Genomic DNA, 19,209 nt, shown 5'->3' with positions numbered 1-19,209 from the left:
CCGATACAACGAAGACAAGAAAACCTTTGGGAGATTTAGCAATTCAAATTCTCATAGCCTTTGACTGACTACGTCTAGGTGGTGGTGGGATTCAGCCGTCGGTAACTATGAACTACCTGCTGGTCTAACATCCAGCTACAGGCCAAAAAGGAAATTGCTCTGAAAGCAGCAATGATTTTGAAAGAGTATTTGTTTTACAACAAAGGCAAAGAGGAGGAGGTGGCTCCCACCAGACATCCTTGAAGCCGTTATCTTTCTAACATAGGCTTGGGAGGGTACTTCCTATTGTTTGGACAAACGAAGCATCTTTTGTATCTGTGAACTAAAGACGTAGAACGCAAAACTACGTTAGTCAACTAATGACCAAGGGACACAATAAATATACCATGCGACTTTGACACACTTGCATCTTGCAGCCTACTTCAGCTTGCTGGAACTAGATGTTATGAACAAACTGTTCCTTGAATTTAACTCGTTTGGCACCCCTGTGAATTAATGAAGGTTTTCCTGAAATTGTCTGAGATTTGTAATTGTCCAAAGAACATTTTTATAGCAAACATATTTCAGCCCTGAGGTTTGTACGTACCCTGCAGTGCTGATGTCTGGGATCCAGTGTTTGATGGTGTGTGACTGGCCACGCAAGTCAAGGCACATCGCGTGGTTTCAGTTTCCTTACTGGGAGGGCAGCTCTAGGAAATCACGGGGAGTTGAATATCAGAGAGAAGTTGGGGAGCCCTTTAAGGAGACAGTCATGAGGGAGTGGGTGGTGTGTCTATACCCCACGCTACTCCATAGCCTACAACCATATGTGGCTCAATTAACTGCCTGAGTCCTACGGCTGAGGGATAAGCTTGGGAGAGCAGCTGTCTTTTCTCCCATCTCAGACACAACGCCTGCAATGAGCCAAGCACATGGACTGAATCTCCTGAATCCTCTGGTTTTGATGTCGTAACCGCAAAGGATGCATTCGCACCCACTTACCTATATCACACAGCTGCAATAGTGGCTCCCAGGTCTCTGGCTTAGGAGTTGGGGAAAGCCATCTTGTTGCTGTGTTAACCGTCCAACTCAAGGGTGTCTGAACATATTTCAAGCATTTGCTAAGTGGATAGACTCGGTATTTTAATAGCATTTGTGTCCCCTCCTCCTGCTGCCTTAAAACCTCCCGTCTTGCTTCCTCAACTTCCAACTCTGGGATGATTGTAAAGTGTGCACCGGAGAACCATTCAGGACCAGTCTGGGGAACTAGTTTGAAAAACTTTGCCCATTCACAATATTTTTATGAATAACCTAGCAGTCGTGTGCGCACTCACAGCAAAGGAATTCTAGGGTTCCCCCAACATGCAGAAAAGACTCTGCAAACGGTGTCGTTCCCATCTTCACACATTTTTAAGCTATTTAACTAACTGTATTGATGGTTCAGCAATAATCATGACAGCTGTCTTAAAACTGTGCTGTCACACATCAGGAGAACAACGGTTTCTTTAAAAAAACCAGAGATGCTTCCAAATCTTGGTCTCAGTTTTTGTAGTTTTACAATCACACACTCTGTTTTTGAGTGTTTCTCTCTCATGGCTGTGTGACACACTCAAATGGATGGTATGGAGTAAACCGTGAAGCTGATTATACACAAAAAGGGCCCTGATTTTCAAACATAGAACACATCCAAAAGCTCTCAGGGCACATCTATACTTACTGGAAGATCCATTGCTCCAGAGAGCGATCTTCTGGCATTTGATTTAGCAGGTCTAATATAGACCTGCTAAATCAAAGGCTGAGGGCAGCCCTTGCCAGTGTAAAGTACTCCTTTTGTGAGGAGTAAGGGAAGCCAAGGGGAGCATTTGCTCCCGTCAGCCTCCCGCTGTTGGGACGCTGCCAAGGCTCGGCTTAAGGTAAGTCAACTCCAGTTGTGCATTTTTCATAGCTGGCGTTGTGTACCTTAAGTCCACTTTCCTGGTCTAGTGTAGACCAGGCATCACTGACTAACTGGAGTTATAGGTACTAAAGCCCCCATAGATTAGGCCCAAAGATCTACCAAATGCACAAAGTAAGCATCCTGGAGTCTTTTCTCCCCACTAATTTCATTTAATTCTAGTGATCGTATGTGCTGCTTATACCACTAAAAGGTAAAAGTCACAGGCCTGAATTTGTTTGACAGTATTGCTTCATATTTTACAAGTTCCATTAGGTTTAAGGTAATAATGAGAGTTTTGTTATATCTGAGAAGGAACAGGATTGGACAGAAGGTAGATACGTGATTCTCAACCTACTAGAGCTCCCAGACATACATCAAGTGTTTGATTTGTTTAAGCCCATGTAAAACAATCTGCTGAAAAGCAATCACAAACAATCAAATGGAGATACTTGACTATCCAATGGCCCGTGTTTTAGGTTGACTCTTACGTTGCATAATATCATCGCTTTCCTTTACAAGCTCCCAAATGTTACAACATAATGTTGCTTGTCTCATAAAATATGCTACAACAGAATACACGATGTGGCGTTAACTTGGGCCTCTTTTGTATACAGGGCTTGCTTGGTTTTAAATAAATCTCTTCTCTGAGCGACAGAAGCAGGAGATGAGCAATTACGTTCGCTGGTTAATAATGTTTTCGTACTGGCTAATTTAACAGCTAATCTTTGTAAAACTCCACGCCATTCCCTCAGCAGCTGTATTTGCATATTGCAGTCGAGTCTTCCTATTAAATCATACGTTGCGACAACAACATAGCTGTCAAGTATAAACAGTGACTCTCTCTAGCATTATGCAAATGAAGCCCATGGATAAACACACACAATGCTCTGGCACTCTGCCTAGTACGAGGGCAACGGCTCAAGCTTATTGGCGTTCTAGGAGGGTTTATATCACCACAGATCCTGGCACAGGGCCCCCTTGGCTCAATCTGCTTTGTGAAGCTGTGTGGCATGCCCAAGAACTGTGGTCTCAGGCCTGGCATATCACATTCTATAGTAGGTTTGAGCTGTGAAAGGCCAAACTGGTTCATCCTCACCCCCTCTGCCTTTAATTACCGGGACCTTTTCAATGCAGTCTTCAAGAAGCAGAGACCTTCTGGGATCATAGGGATTTCTCCACTACCCCCCGCCCCTCCAAATCCTACTTCTTCCCAGAGCAAAGGTCAGCCTACCTGGGCACTCAGGGCACATTCACTCATTCAGTGTCAAAAGAAGTTTTAAGTTCTCCCCTATCTTCAGGGTTCCCAGGACCTGAACGTTGTCTTTTAGGCCTGGCCTACACTACATTGGAAGGTTGAAGTAAGACACACAACTTCAGCTATGTAAATTAAGTAGCTGGAGTCAATGTATCTTATTTCTGTACCATCCACATGAGGGAGGCCTACAGGCTTCCCTTATTCATCGTAATGAGCAAAAGTACGAGTGTTGACGGGGGCACCCTTTGAGTTCAATCCAGCGGGTCTATACTGCACCCGCTAAATCAAAGCCCAGAAGATCGACCGTGGCAGCATCGATCTTCCGCGTAGTGTAGATGTGCCCTTCGAAAGCAAGCTTGCTGGGACTGTGCTTTTCTGCAGATCTTCTCCAGAACTCAGCAGAATGTTTGCCCATCCCAAGCAATCGCACTGGAAAGTATTTTAAGAAGAGTTAATGCTACAGGTCTCACACTATGAGGTAATAATGCTAGTTTGTCTGGACGGCTATTTGTGTATCAAACGGTCCAAAGCATCTGTGGGTCTGCTCCATTGCAATGTACAGCAAGGATATCATAGATAACAACAAAGACCCTCTCGGATGTACGCCTATGGTGTTAATAGTGCTCTCAAATACAGCAAACTTCCATCTAGTGTATATCATTTCAATAAATCTGTATTTGATGGTACTATTAATGCATAAACTGGATGACTAGGCAACAAAATGGCAGATGATGTTTTATGTTGATAAGTGCAAAGCAAAGCATATTGGAAAAGAAAATCCCAACTATAGGTCTAAAATGATGGGGACTAAATTAGCTGTTACCACTCAAGAGAAAGATCTTGCAGTCACTGTGGAGAGTTTTCCGAGACTATCTACTCAATGCGCAGCAGCAGTGAAAAAAGCAAACAGAATGTTAGGAATCATTATGAAAGGGATACAGAATAAGCCAGAGAATGTAAAAGACTTACGGCCTTTATATAAATCCATGGTATGCCTGTATCTTGAATACTATGTAAAAATGTAGTCACTTTATCTCAAAAAAGCATTGGAAAAAGTTCAGAAAATTACAACAAAAATGTTTAGGGATATGGAACAGCTGCCATATGAGGAGAGATTAATAAGACTGGGACTTTTCATCTTGGAAAAAGATAACTAAGGGGGAATATGATAGAGGTCTATAAAATCCTGACTGGTGTGGAGAAAGTGAACAAAGAAGAATTATTTACTCCTTTCCATAACACAAGAACTAGGGGTCACCAAATGAAATTAATAGGTATCAGGTTAAAAACAAACATAAGGAAGTATTTCTTCTCACAATGCACAGTCAACCTGTGGAACTCCTTGCCAAATGATGTTGTCAAGTGTTCAAAAAAGAGCTAGATACATTCATGGAGGTTAGATCTGTGAATAGCCAGGATGTGCAGGGACGGTGTCCCTAGCCTCTGCTTGCCAGAGGCTGGGAATGTGCAACAGGAGAGGGATCCCTTGGTGATTGCCTGTTGTGTTCATTCCCTCTGGGGTTCCTGGCATTGGCTACTCTCAGAAGACAGGACACTGGGCTAGATGAACCTTTGGTCTGATCCAGCGTGGCCGCTCTTATGTTCTGATGTTTTTATGGGTGTGAGGGTGCAGAGTCTGGATGGGAAGTGGGGCGCAGTAAATGAGCTGGAGGTGGGGGGTGTGGGGTCTGGGAGGTAGGGAAGGAGCAGGCAATTGGGATCTTTACCTGGTGCAGCTCCCGGGGGGAGGGAGGCAGAGGGGAAACAGAAGGCTCCATGTGGCCCTGCGCTTGCAGGCACCACCCCCTGCCACTCCCATTGGCTGTGATTCCCAGCCAATGGGAGTAGTGGGGGTGGAGCCTGCAGGCAAGTGCCACTAGTGACAATACATGCAACTCCAGCCAGGGGGCAGAGAGGAGGAACAGCAGTGCGCAGAATTGCCCATCCCCCCCAGCCAAGCAGGCCTGCAGCATGCAGGGGCTTTAGTGGCTGCATGCCATGGCCCTAGGCTAAGGGGTTCCCCTTATCCTGTAGCCCCTAAAGCCCCTTTCATAATCTGGCCCTGGGGAGGGCTGAAAGCTTTCACACAAATCCAAATATCCTTGTCCTTCTTCTGCCCTGCCCCTTGTCTAAGGCCTGCCCCTGCTTACACCATCGCCCCACCCTCCACTGCTCACTCTCCCCGACCCTCTCTCACTTGCACCAGGTTGGGGCAGAGAGTTGGTGTGCGGGCTCTGGGCTGAGCTTAGGATACAGGAAGATGTGCAGGCTCTGGGTGGGAGTTTGGGTGCAGCAGGGGGTTCAGAGGTGGGGCAGGGGTTGGTGTGGAAGAGGGGGCAAGGGGTGCAGGCGGAAGTGAGGGGTGCGGGCTATGGGAGGAAGTCTGTGTGCAGCAGGGGCTCAGGGCTGGGGCAGGGGTTTGGGTGCAGGAAGGAGGCTTGGGCTGTGGGCTCTACTGCTGGGCAGTGCTCATCTCAGGGGGCTCCAAGTTCTAAACGGCATTGCAGAGGAGCTAAGGCAGGCTCTCTGTCTGCCTTGGCCCTGCTCCACTTCTGTGAGTGGCCAACCCTTCCCTGTGGCCCCTAGGTGGGTGGGTGGGTGTGGGGGGAAGTAGGTGGCTCCGCATGCAGCTCCTGCCTGCAGGCACGACATCCGCAGATCCCACTAGCCACAGCTCCCACCGAACGAGAGCTGTGGGGTCATCAGGCAGGGCGTGGGCAGCACATGGAGACCCCCTGCCCAGAGGTCTCCTCCCACTTAAGGGATGCAGGGACGGCTGACTGCTTCCGGGTATGGCACAGAGGGTTAGGGAGCCTGCCTTAGCCACGCTGTGACACTGAGCTTCTAGCAGCCCATCTCCCCGTTTGGCTTCAGGAGCCTCAGGAAGCTCGAGTCCAATTTGAGCGACTCCCAGCGAAACCGGGAGGGTTGGCAGGCCAAGGGAGGGGACATGGATTTCATCACTAAGAGTACCCAGTGGAGGTGAACTTCAGAGAATCAGCTGTGAGAGGAACAGGCCCACGAGCAGAGCAAAGCCACTTGCAGCAAATTAAAGGAAAGCTGACATCTGGCTTCTGATGTTTGAGGACGTAATTTCAAGCAAGTGGCCTTCAGCTTGAGAGGTCCAAGGGGCAGGAACCAGTTCCTTGTTCTCACAGGTCAGGCAAAGCCGACATTCCAATGGGGTTTCAGTCAAAGTTGCTCCTTTACACTCGGGATGTTAAGTGATGTGTATTTGTGTAAATATGTAACCGCTGGATTTTTTTTGCAGTTACCCGTTTACACACAGCTTGAAAGTCGACTTCCCATGTGTACCGTCTCCTGCCTGCCTCCTCCTCCATGCTGCTGCCTCTCTATCCGAGGCAGCAGCGTAGGATGGGGGCAGGTGGGAGCCAAGCCGTTATGTGCAGGGAGTCAGCTTGAAAGGCGGCTTCTCGCATGTACCGGCTGGCTCCCGTCTGCCCTCGCTCCACCCTCCCGCAACCTCTGTGCTGCTGCCTCTTTATCAGAGGCAGCAGGGTGGGGGGAAGCAGGGGACTCTGCAGGAGCTGGTATACAGAGGCAACAAGGGGGTGTGTGTGGGTGTAGTCATTAGGATTAGGAGAAACCCAGGCTTATCGGTTAATCATGTAAATGACTACACGTTGACATCCCTACTGTGACATCCAACACAAACAAGGAACGGCTCTGCACAGATTCCTAGATTTGAAGGCCAGAAGAGACCATTAATCACCTGGTCTGAGCTGCTAGAAGGCAGGCTATAGACTCAGTGACTCTTGTATTGAGCCCAATGACATGTGTCTGACTCAATCAGCTCTTCTAGAAAAGAAACTAATCTTGATATGGAGAATCCCCCACCTCCCGTGGTAGTTTGTTCCTATGGTTTGGTAAACTGAGGAAAAAAAAGCCGAGTCAACACCAAGGAAAAGATTTTTCCTATTCTGTGGTGGACCGAACGTGCCACTTGCCGAGCACTGTCCGAGCGCGGGGCGTTGTACAGAGCATAGAAGGAGACTATGCTGCCAGAAGGTATCTAATCATGTATGACTGACAGAACCCAGAGAACGTAGCGGGATCACGGCCCCATCGGAAAGCTGCGTTGCTTTTATTTTTGGTGGAGAAGTACTCTTATTTTTTTAAACATCCCCTGTAACAAGCTCACTCCAAATCCCCAGCTTTTATTTCCAATGGATTTTAAAGTTTAGACCGGATTGCCAACAGCGAGGTGTAAACATAACTCAGTGACAGGTTCCCCTTTGCCGTCTGACAGCTCTGAACCCTCACCAGGCATTTTTATACATTTTAAAGAAGCAAAAGATGCGCACTCATCTGCTACTCCCCGGCTTTCCTTGGCAAGTGACCTACCATGTCCTGCAGGATGTGGGAAGCAAATTGAAAAATTCACCAGCCTGGCTTCTCTACATTTATTTACCTCCAACACAATCTGCACCCAACACCTAAAGGAGCACCCACCTACACCAATTTCAGAAAACGATTTCACCTGGTTTCCTATGGGAGTTCTCATGGAGTCGTAGGGTGTTAAGACACAACAGCCCAGGGCACAGGCACTAGTCCTGCTCCGGTCCCTGTTTACACCCATTTTACGAAAAATCTGGTGCAAAACCAAACCCAAATGCCAAGCCAAAGCCCCTACCCATAGGGCTGACGTTTTTCTAGCCGGATCACAGCTCAAAGTGAGTGTTTCTGGTAAACGAAGACAATCAGCGGAGCCACTTGGGTTGCTGCAAGGCGGAGGCAGCGGGGTGGGGAGGGGTAGGGAGGGGAGGAGAGAACTTTTTCCTCCTAGACATTCAGACTGGCGCTGGCCCGCCTTCCTGAGTGCTAGTGCAGGGGACGTGGCTGAATGAGAACATGGCTGCTGACACGTTTTAAAGAAGCAGTGTTCTCAGGGGAGTGGCGCTGACCCAGCCTCGGCCTCAGACAAGGTATGCAGAGACGTGCTTTCGATTGCTTCCTCAAGTCCGGTTAAGTGAACGATCATGTAGACATGGAAACAGCCCTTTTCTGTGCCTCAGCTTTGCTTGCGGCTATGCGGCTTGTCTTCCTGACAGCTCCTGGATACCTAGACATCCCCCGTTCAGGAGGGGGTTTGCGTCTCTTCCCAACAGGTGCAGGCTGAAGCTGCTAAGAGACTGGCTTAACACACGAGGATATAGGCGCCGCTAAGAGTCGCTCCGAAAGGAATGGCGCAACGCGAACAGAATGATTTCTCTCGGCATTAGAGGGCCATGCAGCTCATTGATCAGAGCAGGACAGAGCTGACGTCTCCTTACTCTGATACCCTGGCACTGTGGAGAGAAATGCTGACAGCACAAGAACTGCACAGGGTATCAGCAGCAGCAGCAGAGTTTTGGACACGCCGCACGAGCAGGAAAACTAGCCAGGATTCCAGAGGACTCGCTGAGCCTTCATTTGGAAAGTGCTGTGGAATTGTCAACTTCCATCTGGGCACCAAGACGGAAGGTGCCCGGACATCCCTACACAATGCTGTTTGCATAACAACATAGAGTGTACCCACAACACAGGAATGCCATGAGGATTCCCACAGTCCCTGTTTCTACACCTGGAAAACAGAAACCGGCTCCTAAGGAGCAGGGTGTCAGATGAGAGGGCAGGGTTCTGCCAGGGAAGGGACACAGCTGGAAAGACCAGGCACTGAACACTTATCAGGAAGTTTACAATTTTGACAGCCACTCAGTACCCTGGACTTTGAAAGAACCCGGTTTCCTCAGAATGAAACTGCAACACGGTCCCTTCTGCGCAGGAGCAGCTATTCCACTGCCTGCCTCAGGACGTCTCTGGTTGTTTGGTGCATGTCCTGCAACCTCGGTTGTTGTAGCGTGTACAAAACCGAGCCCACATCTGATTCAAACAGGACTGCATTTCCTTGGACAACATCTGGATTCATTCTGCCTGACAGTTTAACATAGACCAACCCTGTGCAGAAGGCAGGTGGACTGATCTGTCTTTGTATATTACCGGACATGTAGAGCCAACTCACTCCGAGATTTACTCTTTGGCAGGTGAAGAATGTACCGCATTGTGGGTACAGCCTGGGAACAACTCAGCCAAATGGATAACAAGAGTCTCTGCATCATATAGCGGAACTCCATCCTGCTCAGCCACCTTCTTTCTGAGGGTCTGTCCTCACTGCGGAGCTAACTCGGGTATTTATCCTGGGATGGTCCCAATGGCTCCTCCCACCTGAGTCTAGTGGTGCTTTAAACCCAGGCAAGCTGGCATGACTGTGAGCTTAGGCAACAGGCATAGTGAAGCTTTCACGCAGGCTGGTAACGCATCTACTTAGCACTTAGGTTAAATTGCTCGGGTGCAGAAAGTCCTCCAAAGCTGTCCCACAATTCTCTGTGGCTGCCTGGAAGCACAGGAGAAGTTCTCCGAGAAGAAGCCAACAGAACTCAGCTTACTGCAGCACAAAGTACTCTGGGATATGTCCCCAGAAGTCTTAGTGACACACACCAGCAACACAGGACTCCAGACGTGGCTTTGCAATGTGGCTACTCTCTCCTGGCCCAGGCTAACCCAGGCTGATCACCTGAGCTCACCCTGAAGCGCAGATATGGCCTTAGGTGATCGCCTACAACTAAAGAATGCAATGTTGAGGCCTAGACTGAGTCCGAAATCCAAATAAGGCATTTAATAGCTTCAGCCTATCAACCCTACGTATGAAGCAATTACTTGTCTCCAGCATGGGATTTTATACTCTTACATGCTGGGTTTTTTGCATCATTGAAATCCTGGGATTTGGTGAAGCTGCAGATCTGGAACTGGAGACTGGCACGGGAGGGCGTGACGGCACGTCGGGGTTCTCCCCGATCCTGCACCCCCATAATACCCAGAATAGACTCTGCCATCCAGTAGAACAGAGGGGGTTTATTGCTTCTCCAGGATACACCACAGCACAGACGTGATGTGGTTACAGTCATCAGGGCCAGGGTGCCTCAGACCCCTTGGGTTAGGCGGGGATCCATCGCCCCCTCAACCCTCAGCTTAGTCTGTTCCCTTCATGTTTCCCAGCCAGAAAACTGACCCTTCCCCCAACACTGCCTTTGTTCCATCCCTGCCCTCAACAGGTAAGAACCAGTTGGGTCATTGTCTACGTGGCCGTAGGCTCCTCCGGCGGCACTCCCTGCGGTGTAGTGCTTACAGATACCAGCCAGTAGGGGTCACCCATAGCCCGAACACAGCGTACGGCCTGCCCACTACATCACAGAGGGCATTTCTGACAGACTAGGTGCAACTCAAGCCAAATCAGAGAAACTGCTACCTAAGCAATCTCTCCGACCCACACCAATCAGAGTAGGAGAAAATGCCTTTTTTGCTGGCTGCTATGAAATAAAAAATTCCGAGGCAGGCCAGTGAATCTCATTTAAATATGACAATTGAACTGGTGCCGCCTCGTGCGGGACATGACACTTGGCAATACCACGGGGCAGGCTTTTTAGACCCGCATGCACACAGCTGCATGGGCAGCAGGGGAGCTGTTTGCACAAACTATGTGTGTGGACCGCTCGGAAAGTCTAAACTCAAACTTGCCACCCTGGCGCCACTAGCTCACCTGATTTACATCTGACAGAAAAGTGACTCATCTGTGCTGAAGTTCAACGAGTCTGAGATGTATCTGTCAGGTGAACGGAAAAAGCCAAGGGAGCTGGAGCAGCTGGCTCCTACCTTATGCCCATACCACGTCGAATAAAATACTCTCCTTGAAAACAGGAATAAATGCGGGGTAATGACGGTTTGCAGAAGCTCTGACTGCATCATACCCATGGCAGCCGAGAATAGCAGCAATAAAAGCAGTCAGTTAATGTGTAAGTGATAAACGACTTGTTCAGACAATTCAGTTACAATTGCAGGCTTGCTCTCCTGATAGAAGTCTTGGGTCATAATTGCCTGTCTTAAATTCACTTTATGGAAAACCTGCAGAAGAGAGCTCGGTAATGCAGAGAACATTATTCATCCATAGCTTGTCAGTGGATACACCTCGGCATTTGGAAGGCTGGTATTTCAGGCTGTCACAATGTACCACTCACCGTTGTTGTATGGGGAGAGAGGAGAGGCATTTTTCTGTTTCAGTGGAAAGATATTTTCACTTCCTGTTCTAAAGAGTTGTGTAAAGCTGCCCAAAGGTGGCTACATTTCATTGAGGCATGACATGCTCCCTGCCTAGTTTGTGTATCAGCTGTGTCTATAAATCTCTTGGGGATCCATGGAAATGAAAAACGATCCATATACGATCACTGCTTCAGGAAAAGGTCTCTAAGTGTGTTTCTATTTGAGATCCTGTTCTCTTGGGGTTAGAAAGCGACTCCAAAGATAACATACAAAGCCCCACCGCATATTCATAATCCTGACACAAATCCAAACCATGGTGAGGAATTAAAATGAAATTCATTGGAAAAATGGAAGTTGATATATCGGAGGAAAAGTCATCCATAATGGGAGGGAGAGACCTGGAAACCAGTATAATGCTGAAAGACGGAGGTGATCACGGACAGCACATTAGATTGAAGCTCGCAATGTGCTATGTAAGCAAAAAACCCCACTGCAAATAGGGGTGCCTAATCGGATGCATCTTGTCACAGAATGGCAGCACCTCTCTTTTACGTCTCTGGGTAAGAGAGCCTGGAATAACTGCACTCCTTCTGAGAGAGCTCTGCCAATTGGAGAGACTTCAGAGGAATGGAAAATAATTAGGAATCTGGACCTACTATGCTTAGACTCTCAGAAAGTAGGATGGAAGGGTGGGGTGCCATGTAAGAGCCTGCCTAGCTTGACAGATAGTACATAGAAAACATGTCTGATCGCTATGCTGATTACAGCAAATGCAGGACAGAGCTTTTCTTGCACCTCATTTCTTCTATAGGATCAGCCATAAGCCAAATGATCTCTGAGTTCCGCCTCCTCTTGGTCCGAGGACAAATTGTCCAGGATTTTCCAAAGTCAACTCAATCTCCTTCTTTGGAGCATCCTTCATGTTGCCAGTCAGCTTCCCATTATGGCTCGAAACACTCCCAGCCCTGCTCTTGTGTTGGGGAGAAAGACCGCAAGAGCTGTCTCCCTGCATCCCTTGAAAATGGGAAAAATGGGCCTTTTCAGCACAGTGCCGTTATCCAAACTGTGGCAGCCGGGGCATGGCGGCCAGGCCTAGGGTTAGCCTGGAGCCAGAGCCTCAGTCAGAAGCCAGGAAAGAGAGGAGGGGCTGCAGGGCAGGAAAAAAGCCAGAGCGAGGTTGGGGCAAGTCTGCAGCAAGTTCTGTCATAGCAGCTGGCTGGGCATCTGCCTAGTTGCACAGAGAACTCCTGGTGTCCCCTGCAGGATTAAGCAGTGTGACTGGAACAATCCAACACCCTGCGAGCAGGCCTGTCGGGACCCCTGTGGGTGCACGTCCTTTGTGGCTTGGGCCCACGAGGCTCACAGCTTGCCAGCCGCTGTCAACCACAGCTGTTGGGATGTGGCGGTTGCCCAGGGAGCAGAGGAACAGAGTTTTAGATCTGCGGATCCTCACACAGATCCCTGTATCGGGGGTTACAATCTCTGTACTGGAAGGGAAAGTATTTGAGGTCACAATGAGATATCTAGTGGCTGCAGGTGAGGACACAGTGAAACAAGGGGCTAAGCTAGGCCAATACGGCCCTACAGCCTCCTACCTCCAGTTAGATCAGGGGTGGGAAACCTCAGGCCAGGGGTCAGATGCAGCCCCCCAGCTTGTCTGGATCTGGCCCCCGAGGCTCAGGGGGGCCCCCCTGCATTGGGGGAGACCGTGCTGGTGATCCAGCCCCCCTAATGCCACACTGCAGGGCTGGAGCACACAAAAATCTACTAGGCTCAGGTGTGGGAGGGAATTGTGGGGAGTGGCTGTCTTCTCAATTGGGGGCCATGTCAGTGAGGGATTAGGGAGGTTTTTTTGTTTTGCTTCTCACTTCTGTGCGGCCCCCGCCTGATTTTTCTGAGAGTCAGTGGCCCCCGACCCAAAAAAGGTTCCCCAGCCTTGAGAGTTCCATTGTTAGGTTACCTCCTCTAACGGCATACGTGACCCTCTTCATAATCATGCACAACGTGAGGGTAGCGCCAAGCCTCTACTCCACCTCTGACCTACAACCCGCCCCCCGCCCCCCCACTGGCTGTGGTCATGCTGGAGTGCTCTCGGTAGAGCTGCTGTCATTTCCCTGGACGTGACAACTTGGCACAGAGCCTCAAGGAAGGGGTCTGGTTTTGTGGCAGAGAGGTCATTGGCAAAGATGACATTGGCCACAAGGTTTGAAGCGGCACACCTTTTCAAAAGCACTCCTAGCTGGAGCATATCAAAATCCAAACCTCTCGGTGCAGTTAATTGTGATACCCGGTAAACAATAAGCTCTAGGCTGAGATTCTGCATAGGGACCACAGCAGTGTGTCCAATCATATCTGCGTGTGCGTGCATGCACACACGCACACCCCCGCAATAGAAGCTAGCTAACAGCCAACAGAAGGCTTTTGCGGATCAGAAAATTCTTCTTACTTCTTTTGTTTCTCCTCCCGCAAACTGTAGGGAGGGGGTTCTTTGTAGCACAGAGCCTGGGAAAGCGCCCCCCCGCCACTCTGGGAGGTAGGCAATACAGCGGTAATGGAGATGCATCCACTGGCATTGGAGGAAGGTGCTAAGAGAGGAAATGTACAAATGGTCAATTTGACAATGCAGGGTTTTCATGGTCAGAAGAACAAAGATGAATGGAGCCGCGCTCCCCTTGCCCAGGCGTGCACGTGCACAGAGAGTGTTGTTCATCCTGTCACAATTTAAACCCCCTCCTCCCTGCCCCGGTGATTTACAAACAGTACACAGCAACCGACCCATAGCCCCCGTGCTGAGAGCACGAGACCGGGATAGCTGCTACAGTGAGGAGTTAATGAAAATGGAACACATACTGCTGATTGTAAGGACCACCGATTCCAGTACCTCACACTTGGTGAGCGCCTGCATGCTACTTGCTCTTCGGAGTGTAGGCCACAGCAAATGCAATTACTTTGATAATTACATTTTAAGGGTAGAGATTTCAAAAAGAGGACACCTTTGTTCAGAAAAGCAAGGCCACTGTACGCTGCTCTCTGCTGCGCCCCTCTGGCCAGAGCAGGGTTAGCTGAAGTGAGGAGGGACACAAGGCTTGGGAGGAAGAAGCAGGATTGACTGACTGAGAACAGACATGGAGCACTCCCAACGCACAATGTGGGAACAGACAGAGCCGCACTTTAAAGTGTTGAAGGCTTCCCTACACGGAGGGACCATTTCCACATCCAACCTCTCTCACACCTCACACCAACACACAGACTACGTCAACGTTTCTCGCTTGACCACAAACACTCGGAGACACTGTCCACACAAAAAAATGTACCATTTGAATGACGCTAAGACAGCTGACACAATACAGGCTGTCTGGTGGGAACACATTTATACCTGTATACGAGTACTTCTCCAGGCATAGCTTGTTCCTTATTAGCTGTGTGTACACCAGGCCAGGAAAAAAAATGCAAAGGGAAAATTGGGACAGTCACGTTAAAGCTGTAGGTAACAGCCCAAGAGTAGGGTCAAGCTTTGCGAACCAGGAAACATGGTTTTTAGTGACTTTGTTTCTCACTTGACGGTTCAGCGCATCGGATTCCTTTTTTACTGATACCGGCAAAGTGACCGAAAGAAAGAAGCTTGGAAGCTTTTCGCAATGAAATGTGACTGGCCTAAGAAAATAGCCCCACTGCCTCAGAAGTTTCTTAAAACAATGGGACAAGGGTGCACAAAGGCATGCAATGAGGCGGCAGAAAATAGGGCTGCTGATTTTCTAGATATATGCTGCACAATTAGAAGTGCCGGATCTATAAACATCCTCAAAGGAACCCACCCAGCCAATAGGTCTAAGAGTTTTATGTTTTCCCCCACTGCCCATTGTGTGCCATCTCCTGCTAGAAGCTTGTAAAACGAACCTTCTTTCTCTGTGGATTTGATCCCATTGCATTTAACCAGCGCGTTTCCTTTTTCTGCCTGTGGAGCTGTCATTACTGACTCTTTGTATTTATGCTTCCTGGGCTGAGCTGTTTAGTGGATAGCTTTGTGCATAGGCCTTTAAACTGCAGCTAACGAGATAGAAGGGGAGTAGGGCAGTTATATGTTGTTCCTCTTGGAAAAACTGTCCCCTCTTTAAATAAACACTTACATACATAAAATGGGTTGTCTGCTTAAAAAGAGACGGATTTTGTTTGAAATACTTCAGGAATTGTTCTCCACATCCTTTTAAGGCAGGTCCAAATGTGGGCTGCCCTTGAACAATTTTCAATACTCCCTTCCTCTAAGTTAAACTGCAAAATCTGGAGGAAAATATAACTCCTGGGTGCAGGTGAAAAGACTGTACATTTCAGATAATCTGGTATTCGTGATACCTTATCAAGCATGGCAACAGAAATATCTTAAACTGGACTGCTGCTGTCAACTTGATAATGAGAATGTGATTTGAAATAAAAATACCTTGGCTGCCAACTCATTACAACAGCTAGTAAAAATATTCAGGACTCCCTAGAAATTGAGGACTCTCTGCTCCAGTTTGGGTATCAGGACGGGTTTTATAAAAGCAGGTTATTTAGTTACGCTTGGATTTCAGAAAGCACAAAGAACAAGGCAGGAAGTGAATTCTGCATGTGTGTGTGAGCAGAGAGCAAACAGGTGATGGGAAGGAAATGAGGAGCTACCTCCGTGCCATCAGAATCGCCCAAAAACAAAGCATCCCAGAATTTCAGAGCAAACACTCTGTAGCTGGAGAGTGCAGGGCTGCTAACAGCCACCATGTAAACAACAAAAGACCTGAGAACATGAGCCTCTGCTGGGTGCTGGCCTGACCTTTTGTCTGACCCATTTGTGCATGCAGGCCTCTGCAAGTCTTAGGTTAGGCTGAAAGCTACGTACTCTCCATTTAAGTAGTGCAAGCAATTCTGATCTTTCTGCCAATGAAAGGGAGCATGGGGCACGTCATCAGGGAAGTTTTCTTGTAGGTGTCCCTTTCTATCTGCCCTGTGTACGACCATCTGCGGGACTTACTTGTTGCTGTCCCGATACTGATAGATATAACAGCCTTGAGGCATCCCGCTTTCCTTGTCCAATGTAAACGAGAGCTTGAGCTGCAAAAAAAGGGGAAAAAAAGAAAAGCACATTTAGGCCGAGTTCTCACTCACTACGGCAACTGCATGAAAGGCTTGTGGGAGAAAGCAAGCTCACCAAGACTGACACGCAAACACTGTGGCCTGGAATATACCGTGGGGTTCCAAACCTCAGCGAAAAGTCACATGCATTGCAGAAAAGCTCTCTCTTTTTCCACCCTTTGTTACTATAAAGTGTTTGTGGTTCTTCTGAAATGTATGGGTCATAACGGTTCACCCCTCCAAACCCACCCACACACACATCCCTTCACCAAAGCTATTGCGGTTCTCCTCAGACACTAAAGAAATGAGTGTTCTCCATCAGCAGCTGGATTTCCCACGAGCCTCCCGGCTTCATCTCATTCCTCCAGCGCATGAGAACAGAGGAGAAACCACAGAGGGAAAGGTGACAGATTTTTCCTTCTGGGCAGAGTTATTAAAGAGCTGTTAGGAGGGTTTGTAGTTTGGACCAGTGTCCAGCAGGAGGCTAGGATGTGACCTGGAAAGCAGTTTCTATTGGGATGGGATTCGGTAAGAGTACTCAGATTTCATCTGTAACCTAGTCCAGTTTTATTTAAAGGGGAAAAACTAATCCCCTTTCGATAGCAGTAAGAGCAAATGCAGCTCTGCAGGGAGAACTGTGTAATGAGAATTTCTGCAATGGGTTTATATCCTACGCTCCCAAAAAACACAATGGGGCTGACCTTTCAAAGAGGGAGGTGAGGCTTTGGCAAGCCTTGGGTCCCTCTGGGTCCAAGTGGAGGCAGCTCTGAGCAAGAGGAACCCTCCCTTGCTGTACCCAAGAGGTGGCTTGCAGCATGTAGCTCTATTTACACCAGTTAGGTGCAGAGGGTGATGGGGAGAGGGCTGGGCTGCTCTTTGCACTTTCTAGTTGGTTACCACTACGAACTGCAAAGGGCCGCGTCTGCTTTTGCATCCACAGCAATAACACTCTGGCCAACTCCGCAGTGGGGAGGTGTGTACGTTGGGGGGGAGAGGGTGTCACATTGGACTCTGGCTAGGTATTGCTGATTGAGGGGGTGTAGGAGTGGGCAAAAAGCCAAAAATAAGAATGGAGAAAAGCCAAGAGATTCAACAGGGCTAGAAGAACCAGCTGAGCACTGTGGGATGCAGACAGTCTCATGCACAGAATTTCTGTGTCTCGCTTTAGTGGACTTTAACATGCGACACATGATGACTAACGCTGTAGGAGTGGCTTCCCTTCTCCATTTAAACCATTCTGAAAAGACAAATCCACAACGTGAGGCAGGAGCCCAAAGCCTTTTAGGGGGCGATCATACTGGATCGTCCTATTGACTTCCAGTGGGACTGGCGTGCTTCGAAGTCATGTAGGTGCATCTGAAAATCCCATTACTTCTTTAGATCTTCTTACCACAACCCTCCAGCAAATCCACAGGTGCTTACTAATGCTCGCCTCTCAAAACCAGCTGCATGGAATTTGTCTGTTTGTGCAGGCTCATGCAGACAGAGTAAAACTCTCAGAGTAAAATAGCCAACAATGGGGGAGAACACTGATTTTACAGCAGAGTTGGACTTGTTATACCTCTACTTACAAACATAGTTCAGCAAGCATGCCTAAAAGTGTCCTGAAACCCACACAGAGTAGCAGTATACCCATTTCTAAGACTGGTAAACTGAAGCACTGTAAACCAAGTTGAGTGACTTCCCCATGAAACAAAAAGGTAGTGACGCAGCTAGAAATAAAACTCCCACTTCCTAAGATCCCTGACCCGCAGACAACTCCAGCCTTACTATTTTATCCTATATAACCATCTTCTCCATTCACTCCTGCCTCAAACACATTAACTAAAGAATAAAAATTCTATTGATTAATTGACTGAAGGAAGTCAAAAGGGAGTCTGGGGGGGATTTACGAGTAGAGTAAATGTCCCTGATCAGATTATCTGCATTATCATTCCTCCCATTTGATTTGCTCTACAACTAGCCACCCAATATACAGAACCCAAACATGTACCGCAAAGCCTCCTCCCCCCAGCACAGTCCCCACTTTTGCTCCAACAACCATGGGGCTCTGAGTCCGCTCCCCCATTCTACTCCCTGTCAGAATCCAGAGACTTGTCGTGCAAGCGATGAGCCCATGGGAACATGACCCACAGAAAGGCCACCCATCTCCAAGTAAAAGCATGCTGGCTCTGTGCCGGGGGGAACGTTTTCTACACATTCAGCGTGACCCCGTCAGAGCAGCGATCTCTGGAGCACGCATTTGCACGGCCTCGGTTTTGTGATGTGCCTTCAGGCTCAATGGGGGGAGGAGGAGGGCATTAGCAAATGTCGCACCCCTCCATGTTCTTGTGCGATTCGGCTTGCACTGCCCGCTTCAGCTAGCGCACCCTTGGAATCCACAGCCCACTAAAGAGAGGTGTCCCGTTCCATCGCTCCCCCCACAAAAAGAGCCTCTTCGTGCCATGCAGGCCATGACCGTGAGAAAGGGCGCTGGAATGTGGTGCCACTGAGAATGGAGCCTCACCTACCAAACAAGCCTCATCCATAATGAGAGGTGCGTGAGTAGGCTCTGTCAGGAGGAGTAGCAGGGTTCCTGGGTGCATATAGCGCTGAAGAGCTTCTCTCGCCATTAGCAGAGAGAGTTGTGAGGCCCCAGAGAGAAGCCAAGCGGCAGTTCATAGAAGCCAGGGATGGACGAGCTGTGTCTGATCACCGTCGCGCTCGACGGAGGGCTCATCACACACGCTACGCTGATACTGAACCGCTGGAGCCCAAATGTGTGCGTTCAGAATCCTGAGCCCCCTCTGTCTCTGCAGAACCCACCTGCCTCCCCAGACTGTTAGACAGTCACCTGCTCTCT

At 48.7% G+C, this 19,209-nt stretch overlaps 1 protein-coding gene across 2 annotated transcripts in view; it reads right to left on the bottom strand.

Moving 5' to 3' along the window:
• Positions 1 to 19,209, bottom strand: part of DIS3L2 (DIS3 like 3'-5' exoribonuclease 2) — a 264,327-nt gene that overhangs the window by 42,171 nt on the left and 202,947 nt on the right. For both annotated transcript variants that reach the window (XM_075938150.2, XM_075938149.2), the window contains one exon: positions 16,267 to 16,346. In XM_075938150.2, the coding sequence (XP_075794265.2) occupies positions 16,267 to 16,346 (80 nt within the window). The remainder of the gene's footprint in view (positions 1 to 16,266; positions 16,347 to 19,209) is intronic.

This window comes from Pelodiscus sinensis, chromosome 10 (genome assembly GCF_052426305.1).
Source record: "Pelodiscus sinensis isolate ZL-2025 chromosome 10, ASM5242630v1, whole genome shotgun sequence".
NCBI classification, from domain to species: Eukaryota; Metazoa; Chordata; order Testudines; family Trionychidae; genus Pelodiscus; species Pelodiscus sinensis.
This window is presented reverse-complemented; position numbering and strand designations above follow the sequence as displayed.